This window comes from Etheostoma cragini, chromosome 15 (genome assembly GCF_013103735.1).
Source record: "Etheostoma cragini isolate CJK2018 chromosome 15, CSU_Ecrag_1.0, whole genome shotgun sequence".
NCBI lineage: Eukaryota > Metazoa > Chordata > Actinopteri > Perciformes > Percidae > Etheostoma > Etheostoma cragini.
The window spans coordinates 22461766-22473059 of NC_048421.1; the positions used below are offsets into that span (position 1 = coordinate 22461766).

General features: G+C 41.0%; 2 protein-coding genes across 4 annotated transcripts in view; one reads left to right on the forward strand and one right to left on the reverse strand.

Moving 5' to 3' along the window:
* Window positions 1-180: 180 nt before the first annotated feature.
* On the forward strand, window positions 181-7250 carry LOC117957854 (NACHT, LRR and PYD domains-containing protein 12-like). Its single transcript, XM_034893919.1, has 10 exons — window positions 181-256; window positions 625-735; window positions 2020-2121; window positions 2315-2393; window positions 2520-2736; window positions 3217-5023; window positions 5123-5296; window positions 5441-5614; window positions 6197-6243; window positions 6412-7250. Exons 1-10 carry the CDS (start codon window positions 192-194, stop codon window positions 6948-6950), a joined length of 3315 nt encoding a protein of 1104 aa, XP_034749810.1. The 5' UTR covers window positions 181-191; the 3' UTR covers window positions 6951-7250.
* A 3841-nt stretch (window positions 7251-11091) lies between these two features.
* Window positions 11092-11294, reverse strand: part of rab11fip4a (RAB11 family interacting protein 4 (class II) a) — a 28332-nt gene continuing 28129 nt past the window's right edge. For 2 of the 3 annotated variants that reach the window (XM_034893920.1, XM_034893922.1), the window contains one exon: window positions 11093-11294. This exon is cut by the window's right edge and continues 133 nt beyond it. The gene's annotated coding sequence lies outside the window, so the exon portion shown is untranslated. The other variant, XM_034893921.1, reaches the window with a different exon arrangement.

The following is an 11294-nucleotide window of genomic DNA, read 5'->3' on the forward strand; positions in this document are numbered from 1 at the left end:
TATGACTGATAATTAGATAGATGGATAGATAGAGTTATTGATCCCAATGAAATGGGAAATTATAGTGTTACAGCAGCAAATGTGAGTTATGTGAGAACAAAATATTCAGATTGGCTGTTTCTCTCCTTGGTGCTCCTCCCCTGCCAATCAGCATCCAGGATGAGACAGATGACTCGGCCAGCTGTGCGTCCATGGGGGACCATTCAATAGGTGGCCTGATTGATTTTAAAAAGCAGCGCCCTTCCTCGGAAAACATGTAAGACTTGTACTATTGACTTAATATGAGCATTTCAGTGTGAAATAATATGTCTCAACCTTCTCATGGACTGTAGTAGTGATGGGACTGAGTGTGTGGTGATTGCAGGCCACATATACGTGTATTGACGTATATGTGAGATATAATTGTTAACTGCCCAATCAGTTTTTCACTGCTGGAGCAATTTATGGTCTAAGTTTATTTGCTTTTGATTTGATTTTTTTTGACAGTTTATTTGCTTTGTTTAGCATTTTTTAGTTTCAGCCCAGTTGACCCAAAATCCAAAATATTTAGTAATATATAGAGTATGTTGTTTACTGACTCTCAGTCAGACTGCCATCACTCACCTCTTCCTCTCTGTCAATCAGCACCCAGCAGGAGAGCCCAGACTCCCCTGTACCATGCAGCTCCAAGCAGAGTGACCGTTCAATGGGGGGCCTGATTGATTTTAAAGACAGACGTGATTCTCTGAAGAAGAGGTTAGTTCAATGAGCATCAAAGTGTTTCCAAAACAATGAATGAGCATATCAGTTTATCAGTGTTGCTGCTCTTGTGATACATAGTGTCTTGTATAATTAAGCTTAAGCTTGTAGTTTTCCAAAACTGCTCTTTTTAAATGCATACATATATAATTTTAGTCATGAAAGGTGGTATTCCAGTGATTCAAAATTTGTATTTCCACATATTTCAAGGGCTTGCAAGACAACGATGTATTGTTAAAATGGTAACGGTCCAAATTAATGCAGCAGACACCAAGATAGCCGGACTTTTAAGGCCCTAGAAGGGGCTAATCTTCAAAAACACTGAATCCTACATTTCCCATAATACAATTCAACAGCATCTTTTAGACACTCCTTGCCTGAAAAGTCTACAGTACGTCTTTAAACTCAGGCTTTTTGTTTAGGATCATGACATCATAAGGGATATTTTTTCAGATTAGACTCCAGAGTCTGAGGATGAGCAGTCTTGTTATTTGGGGCTGTATAAATAAATTTGACTTCACTTTGTTTTCACAAATTGAGTCTTACGACTCACGACAACTGATCTTTTTGCAGGGCTGTAGTACTCGAGACGGGACTTGAGACCGTTTTTCTATGGTTTCGGACTTGTCTCGAACTCGCTAGTATTTGGACTCGGACTGGTCTCGGTCACTGGTCTTGCCAAATATGGCCATATAAATAAGTCCAGGTGTCTTTATTATGTTATGTATGTATGAACAATAATATTGGAGGGAACGTGAAACCCAAAAGTATTGTCTTGATACTGTCATGCATAAGACCTTTTCTGTCCTGGACTCAGACTCGAACCTTTTAGGAGTCGGTCTTGACTTGGACTCAAATAGTCCAGGTCTTGCACTTGTCTTGGAATCAACAAAGGTGGTCTTGACTACAACTGATCTTTTTGTGTAAAATCAGTTGCGGGCCCCTCGTCCAGTGTGTATTGGATCATTTGGAGCTCAGATGTATTGATTCATGGACCTTGGTGGTAGTCAGTTTATTGCTTCTGTTTGTTAAACATTCTATATATTCTATATTTACTCTTTACATTGCTCTGCACTTTACTACTTTTTCCACTTGTGCTAGACTCCATTCCATTGTCTCAGTGTACCTGCTACTCTGTGCAAAGACAATAAAGTTGCATCTAAACTTATCTACTCCTTTATCACCATCACCCGGGGATGACGGTAAAAACGTATGACTGATAATATAAAGGGTGTGTTGATTGGCTATTTCCCTCCTTGGTGCTCCTCCCCTGCCAATCAGCATCCAGGATGGGACAGACGACTCGGCCAGCTGTGCGTCCATGGGTGACTGTTCAATGGGCGGCCTGATTGATTTTAAAGAACAACATGCATTTGAAAATGGGTAAGCATGAATTGATCATTATTCTTATCAACTAGTCATAATCCAGTAAAGTAGGGGTCAAGTTTTTTTAAGCCAAGGACCCCTTAACTGAGAGAGAAATGGACCAGGGACCACCTATATTGTATAAAATGCATATTACATATTAAAGTACATGTACAAAAGAAAGAAAAATCCATATATATTTTTTTTTTAGAGTCGACCAAGGGGGATTGGAGGCTACCAGTAGTGAGCCTGCCCAGAAGCATCAAACAGATCTGGAGGACATATTTATGGTTTGTCTATGTTACAAAAATAAGTAATAATATGAAATACAATATAATGTTGTCCTCATTCTGAAAAGCGATTCATTGCAAGTGGTTGTGATGCCGTGTTTCACAAGTACCTCTTCCGTGTTGCAGCTGCTTGAAGAGACCATGATCCCGTTTGTGAAGGAAGAGCTGAAATTCTTTCAAAGAGTTCTCTGTCCAGATTCAGAAGATGAGAAGCAGAAGGTAGACATGGTGGACAGTGAGGAGGAAGAGCAGAGGAAGAGCAGCAGAGAGGCCCTTCTGAAGATCACACTGCACTTCCTGAGGAGAATCAAGCAGGAGGAGCTGGCCGACTCTCTGCAGAGCAGTAAGAGGTTTACTGTGATGTAAAGAGGAAATGGTTGCAAATAGGCTGTATTCTAACTATCCTTACAATGGCAATGTCAACATGCTGATGTTTATGGTGAGGAGGAGGAAGAGGGAAACTCAGGAGAACATAAGTGATAATATCCAGAATAATTTCTGAATTGAGTGCACACTATAGTTTAACTGTCCAGTTCCAGGCATTCTGTAAATTATCAGGCACATCCAATACTACTTTCAGAGAAGAACAGTGGTTAGTTTGCTCAAAACACCTTAAATGTAGGACAATACATACATGTATTTGTACACTTTTGCTCAATATCAGAACTCAAGGAAATTCTTGGCCGATTAATCTTATGGAACTACCGTACCAATGATGATTGTTAATCAAGTGTGACTGTAGGGATATTGATTTTCATCATCAATATAAAGATGGATGATGTGTTTTACTTTCACTTACTCATTGATTTTATTTAACTTTCAGAAGCAGTTGGTCCTATATGCCAGCAAAAAATCAAAAGAAACCTAAAAGGGATATTCCAGCGTTTTTTTGAGGGAATTGCTAAAGCAGGAAACCCCACACTGCTGAATGACATTTACACAGAGCTCTTCATCGCAGAGGGGGGTAGTGGAGCGGTCAATGAGGAACATGAGATCACACAGATTGAAACAACATCCAAGAAACCACCGGACCTAGAAACTATGATCAAATGTGAAGACATCTTCCAACCATTGCCTGGCAAAGATCATCAATCAATCAGAACAGTGCTGACAAAGGGAGTGGCTGGCATAGGGAAAACTGTACTAACACATAAGTTCATTTTGGACTGGGCCGAAGACAAAGCCAACCAGGACATCCAGTTCACATTTCCATTCACCTTCAGAGAGCTCAATGTGCTGAAAGGGAAAAAGCACAGCTTGGTGGAACTTATTCATCACTTCTTTACTGAAACCAAAGAAGCAGGAATCTGTAACTTTGACAAGTTCCAGGTTGTGTTCATCTTTGATGGTCTGGATGAGTGCCGACTTCCTCTGGACTTCCACAACAACGAGATCCTGACTGATGCTACAGAGTCTGCGTCATTGGATGTGGTTCTGACAAACCTCATCACGGGAAAACTGCTTCCAACGGCTCGCCTCTGGATAACCACACGGCCTGCAGCAGCCAATCAGATCCCTCCTGAGTGCATTGACGTGGTGACCGAGGTCCGAGGGTTCACCGACCCACAAAAGGAAGAGTACTTCAAGAAGAGACTGAGAGAGGAAGAGCAGGCTGGCAGAATAATCTCCCACATCAAGACATCACGAAGCCTACACATCATGTGCCACATTCCAGTCTTCTGCTGGATCACCGCTTCAGTTCTGGAAGATGTAATGGAATCACAAACAAGAGACGAGCTGCCAAAGACCCTGACTGAGATGTACATCCGCTTCCTGGTGGTTGAGTCCAAAATAGGGAATGTCAAGTATCGTGGAGGAGTTGAGACAGATCCATTCTGGAACACTGAGACCAGCAAGATCATCATGTCTCTAGGGAAACTGGCTTTTGAGCAGCTGCAGAAAGGCAACCTAATCTTCTATGAATCCGACCTGAGAGAGTGTGACATCGATATTACAGCAGCTTCAGTCTACTCAGGGGTGTTCACACAGATCTTTAAAGAGGAGTTTGGGCTGTACCAGGAAAAGGTCTTCTGCTTTGTCCATCTGAGCTTTCAGGAGTTCCTGGCTGCTCTGTATGTCTACGTGCAGTTCATCAACACCGGTGTCAACCTACTGGCAGAGCCACAGCCCAGATCCAGTTGGTGGTCTAAGCTATTTAGATTTACACCTACTGAAAAAAAAATCTTCCAGAGTGCTGTGGACAAGGCCCTACAGAGTCCAAATGGACATTTGGATTTGTTCCTCCGCTTCCTCCTGGGTCTTTCACTGGAGACCAATTACAGTCTTCTACGAGGTCTGTTGAAACAGCCAGGATGTGGCGCATATACCAATCACGAGACGCGGTACATCAAGGAAAAGATCCGGGAGAATCCATCTCCAGAGAGGTGCATCAACCTGTTCCATTGTCTGAACGAGCTCAATGATCATTCTCTAGTGGAGGAGATCCAACAGTACCTGAGTTCAGGAAGTCTCTCCACAGACAAACTCTCTCCGGCTCAGTGGTCAGCTCTGGCTTTCTTCTTACTGTCATCAGAAAAAGACCTGGATGTGTTTGACTTAAGGAAATACTCTGCTTCAGAGGAGGCTCTTCTGAGGTTGCTGCCAGTGGTCAAAGCCTCCAACAAAGCTCTGTAGGTGCACTGCTTTCCAAATAAAAGAATTAAATCATACATTAATTCTTACAGAGAATAAACTAAAAGATACATTTTTTGTCTGTGTGCTTTTTTCAGACTGAATGGCTGTAACTTGTCAGAGAGAAGCTGTGAAGCTCTGGCATCAGTTCTCAGTGCCCAAAACTCCACTCTGAGAGAGCTGGACCTGAGTAACAACGATCTGCAGGATTCAGGAGTGAAGCTGCTTTCTGCTGGACTTGCGAGTCCACACTGTAGACTGGAAACTCTGAGGTAGTATTCTTTAATCTAGGAAAAGAAAAGTTTAACTTGTCAATATGTCATGCCTGACACTAAATTGCATATAGAGCTAGGATTTAGAAACACCTAAACCCACTAATCTGTTGCTATTTGCTGGCTTTCCATGTATGTCGGCAGACTGTCAGGCTGTCTGGTATCAGAGGAAGGCTGTGCTGCCCAGGCCTCAGCTCTGAGCTGTAACCCCTCCCATCTGAGAGAGCTGGACCTGAGCTACAACCATCCAGGAGAGACAGGCATGAAGCTGCTCTCCGCTGCCCTAGAGGATCCACGCTTGCAACTTACTATGCTCAGGTATGGAGAGACTTAATGCCAGGCACAGGTAATTTCAACTCGCTCCTCCATTTTTTATTTGCCTGTCTTGGTCACAATCACCGTGGCATTAGGCCTTTTCTCTGGTGACTTTCTCATGCTTCTTTTGGCTACCCCAGGCCAGAAGGGGAGTGATCTTCCCAGGATGTTGAAAGTCTACTCTAAGGTTTCCCTTCAGTCAGTTCTACCTAGAAAGAGGCATCCATTCTGGAGACACAAACCACCAAAACCGTCTAATTTAAATTTAAATGTAAAAAAGTGAGACCATACAAGGAAGAATGATCAATGTTGCTTGTATCTGTGACCTCATTCTTACCGATCAAAGCTAGTTACTAGAAGTTAGTTTTAGACTTGACAACCTGCACTTGGATTTGGGGTTTGGACCTGATTTAAGGAAAAAGCCATTACAGTTAAACATTTCAATGTCAATGTTCCTAAACTATGTGTCCCAGTATACCTGCTCCCAGGTTCTTACATGCGCCTTTACCTGGATCTGTTTGTGGTTATATGTATGTATGTATTATTATAAATGAGAATACGTTAATTTGTATTTCCCATCCCCAGCCTGGAACATAGTGGAGTGAAGAGATTAAAGTCAGGACTGAGGAAATGTAAGTGTGTGCTTCTCTACTTTGATTCATAATGACAAAGCAGCATTCCAATTTTTGGTGTAATGATGCGGACATCTATTATTATTATTGTATAGGCATTTGTCAAACTGCATATACATGAATCAAATCAAATAGGTGTATAATTATGTGTTTTATTCTCTCTGTCAGATGCCGATGTACTCCGGCTGGACCCAAACACAGCAAACAGGAAGCTGATGTTGTCTGAGGACAACAGAAAGGTGACAGAGGTGAAAGAGGAGCAGCCTTACCCCGATCATCCAGAGCGATTTCACCACTGGAAGCAGGTTCTGTGTAGAGACGGTTTGACTAGGCGCTCTTACTGGGAGGCGGACTGGAAAGGATGGGTTAATATTGGAGTGGCATACAAAGGAATCAAAAGGAAAGGGCAGGATGACGACTGCTGGATTGGACAGAATGACAAGTCCTGGAGTCTGTTACGCTGTGATAATAATTACTCCGCCTGTCACAAAAATAGGAGAGCAGTCATACCCATGCACCTCTCCTTTGACACCGGCAGAGTAGCAGTGTATGTGGACTGGCCTGCTGGCGTTCTGTCCTTCTACAGAGTCTCCGCCGACACGCTGATCCACCTCTACACCTTCAACACCACATTCACTGAACCGCTCTACCCTGCATTTGGGATGGAGTTCAAGACTGGATCATCAGTTCATCTGTGTCAGTTATAGCACGAGGCAGAGTCACCTTTTGTCTGAAGACACACACTTTAACAGAGACAATTGCCTCCTTCTGGCCTAGAGGAGGGCCCACCCTGGTTTGCTTGTAGCCCAGGAAAACCTAGACAGATTGTAATCAGGTCAACAGGGACACATATAGTATGTGGCTAAGTGTCATCAGCATTTTATGTGGATATGCAAAATATTGAAATCAAATGTGTATATACAATCTGGTCTCAACCCAGGGGCCTGTTGCATGAAAGTAGAATTAAGATATCCAGGATAACTGAAAAAGCGCAGCTAGACTTAGTGTGAGCCGTTCATCGCGGCTTAATCGGTTGCACGTTTGCCGAGCCAGGATGAGAAGATGAACTATGTCGAGCCAGGGGTAGATAGCTGAGATAATTGCACGTTCACGGCTTTCCTAAATAGACCACGGTATCAATCACAGATTTACTGATGCAGAAATGTAGAGATGTACAATTATTATTCATACAGAACGGGACAAAAACTAGAAAAAGAAGTGACTTCAATACATACTGTGAGCATATATGTAAAACAACGTATTTATGTTTTTTTATTCTTGCTCCAAGCTGACAAGTGACTGCACCAAAATAAAATTAAAATTAAAAAGCATTGTGGTGTTTCCTGTGTGATTAATGTAAACTACACTATATACGTATATAGGCCACGTTATTGGGCCGGTGATGTGAGACTTATTAAGGTTATGAAACAAAAGAATGCTATAATGCCTAATAAAAAACATTTGGCCTACATGTTAAGGAGTAACACAAACTCATTTATTGGAGGACAAGCAACAAGAAAATTAATTCATGGATGTAATGGTCTCTGACCAGTCTGCCATTAATGTCATCTGGGAATATCACTGCATTGTCCCACTTAATCTACGGAGCGGATACACCTGACGCTGCACAGACCCCGAACGCCACGCTGCTCATCTTGACTTTTACAGAGAGAGGGGACACTGACGCAAGCACAGGTCTGCTGGCAGGCAGCAGCCACCAGGCAGCTAACTATTATTAGACCGGCCCTTTTGCCCTCGAAATACTACCGTCCCACCAGGAAAAGCCCTGACATTCCTGATTGGGTGCCAGTGCAATCATTTCTAACCATCTAAACAACTACAATAGTAGGGTTTAAATCGAAACTTGTGACAACAATAGTGACAAGTAATGCATGTTAATAGAAATAATGCAGAACACATGCAGAAGACAACGGAATAACTGTTAAACACGTTTATTTCGGATCAGAGGGGCAGCTTATTTAACTCATTAGACTCCAGGATTAATCTTAGCCTGGCTGTTAGCTTGCTCTGGACCAGGCTAGCCGCAAAGAATAAATCTCCATGGTTAATTGGCTGGGTTTAATTCAAACTGGTTTTGTGCAACCAAGTCAAAGCTAAATTCATCCAGGATAACTGGATAGAATATCCTGGCTTAATAAGAACAAAAAAAACAAAAAAAAAACAGGGCCGACTTTGTCAAGCCAGAGCCAATGCATTTTATTTACACATCTTGTATAACATGGTACCCAGAATTCCATGTGCAATACACAAGTGAAAAAGTGCACACGTGAGACGTGACCGACTATAACGTTTTATCATTAGGTTTAATATTCCAGTTAAATACATTAGCTATGACACATTTAAGTGTGCTATATATTATTGACTTTTTTATAATCTACAACACATATTTTGTTAGGTGTGAAAACTCTCTAAGAGACTTTTTTAATAAGCCAAATGACTTGCACATTAATAGTTACTACAGTCTGTACAACATTTACAATGTATGAAATCACAAATACTGTGTCTTAAAGTAATAATGTCAATATACAAAAAAAGCTCACTCACTATGGCAACAATGGACAAAATCATAGCTTGAAATAATTATTTTCATACCTCGTATGCATATGCACAATCAAGCAAATAAACTGAAATTATCACTAGGTGAACAATTTGTGCAATGGAGCAAAACTTTCATTTGTTACCTAATTTAGTGCTCCCTGTACTATAATATCTTTTCCAGGTCACTCTGTGCGTGTAAGAAGTAAGTGTGAAACGATATTTGAGTGAAATATTTAGGTAAAATCATTTAAAGTGAGATTCATTTACAACATAGGTAGGTAGGTAGAATAAAGTGGCTCCCCTCGTTCACGAAGACACTGAAGGCAGCATAGTTTCCCTGTTTTAAATCAGTAGGTTGCTTATAGTTAGTGGGGAACATTTTCCTTGAAACACTGCCAATTGTACAGTATTAATAGAACATTTCTAAAAACGAATAATCCCAATTAATAGATCAGTAACTACTGTTTGTAATAAGCTAAGGAACTGCAAAGGACAACTGTATTAAAAGGTGGCCTGTGGAGTTTTCGGTTTAGTGTTACTCACCAAAACACATTGTGTGTTCTTGAGGTCGAACATAACAAGAGTGCATTTTCTTTCCGCTTCTTTTCATTTGCTAGCTTCCAGTCCTCTTCACTTCTTTTGTGTCCTACGTTAGATGGTTCATAGGGACACATTAGTTGCGTTTGTATGAGAAATGTAAGTGAGCCATCCAACTCTGTATAATAAGTATGATGCACTAACACTATTTCTATCCATAAAAAACAGTGACATGTTAAGATTTGGCACATAATATTGGCTCTTAGCACCTTTAAATACCTTTATGAGTAGTCTTCAGGAACACAGCACTGACTTGTCCCTCAAAGGCTCCATGACATAGTTACTGACTGACTGGATGTGGCATACAGCATATGTTATTCATGTAGACATTCAGTTGTGTTCAGACGGCCAAATTAAAGGGTTAGAAGAGGTGTCCCCTATAAAGGCCCTTGCCAGTGTTTATGCATGTTATAGAAAATTTCTACAGTAACACAAATCCTTAACATTCATTTAGACCATTTTACCATTTAACATCTATTTGTCAACAAATCATAACTCCCTCTCCCTCATAATTAATTAATTAGAGAGCAGAACATTTGACATAACCAGGCTAGCCATTTCCCTGCTTTAGTCTTTATGCTTAAGCTAAGCTAAGCTAACCATCTACTGAACACACAGAATGACTGATGTCAACCTTCTCATCTCACCCTCGGAAAGAAAGTAAATACCCACGATTCCCCCAAATTTTGAACTATTCCGCTAAGTTTTTACCCTTTGATGCTTCCACTGATTTCCATTCATTCCCATACTGTATGAAAGTCAACTTGCATTTACGATGGCAGATACTTGCAGGTTCTGCTCAGAACTGCCACTCAATATTATGATGAACAATAAATCAAACAAAGTTCACATGAAAACTGAAATCGAGCTTATATCAAGTCTCACAAATTGAATTTCTACCTGGTGAACGGTTAAAACAAAATCAAAATTCTAAACATTATAGACTGCTTTGGCAAATGGTTTGTAGAAAACAGGCAAAACACTGGTATGGTCCTTTATGTCCTACGCTCCTTAAACCTAGCCTCTGTTTCAGTCTGAGCCCCCAGTGAGAGACGGCCCAGCTATAATCAGTAACTGTAGAACAGTTAGCAGTGCGTCTACATGAAATACCAAAATAGGTTATGTATTCCCAAATATTTACCAATCCCCACATTTTAGTAGTTTTTAATATAGAGTTATAAAATGTTGATAAATGGCGCAACAGTTCTACAGTGATTGACAGATTCATAAATAAGCATTTGGTTCAATTGGATTTGAAAATCATCCACTGTGGGTGTGTGTGTGTGTGTGTGTGCGCGCGCAACTACATTTTTTAGCAACAGTTTCAGTCATAAGTAGTGAGAACATTTAGGACATTCAGAATTTAGGCTCCAGTTTAAAGTTATAATCCTTGAGCTTTTCATTAAATCAAACCCTGTTTTTGATACCATTCATGTTCAGCATTTTTTCAACAATTATCTCTCTCTCTAGCAGTTTTTTTTTTTTTTAATTGTTAGAGGCGGTTCCTTCGCTGGATTCCAATAGCCTACACACACAAGGGATTGACAGGAGAGGATGCAGCGTGTACTCCAGTGTTCCTGTTAATGGTAACCCGACAGTTCCTGTTGCTGCTAGGTCACTTTCACAGGTTACAAAACGCAGGATAGCATCTACAACACAAGACATGGTAATCATTACTGAGAAAACTGTTTTTTGGGGCTGCTGTTCTTAGCATTTCTGTCCACTGTTACCCTCCAGAAACCGCACGTGTCGCCAAATCAACCTCAATTAATACGGATTATAACTTTAAGGTAGGGTCTAATAGTCAGTTAATGGATGATCCCCACAACTACAGTAATACAAGGGTGTGTGTGTGTGTGTGTGTTTGTGTGTGTGTGTGTGTGTGTGTGTGTGTG

Excerpts from the sequence above, each read along its gene's own strand:
- LOC117957854 (XM_034893919.1), top strand. The coding sequence starts at position 192 with ATGGGGGACCATTCAATAGGTGGCCTGATTGATTTTAAAAAGCAGCGC. Across the intron at positions 257-624 it reads CGCCCTTCCTCGGAAAACAT|CACCCAGCAGGAGAGCCCAG; the intron begins GTAAGACTTGTA and ends TCTGTCAATCAG. Across the intron at positions 5,297-5,440 it reads TGTAGACTGGAAACTCTGAG|ACTGTCAGGCTGTCTGGTAT; the intron begins GTAGTATTCTTT and ends GTATGTCGGCAG.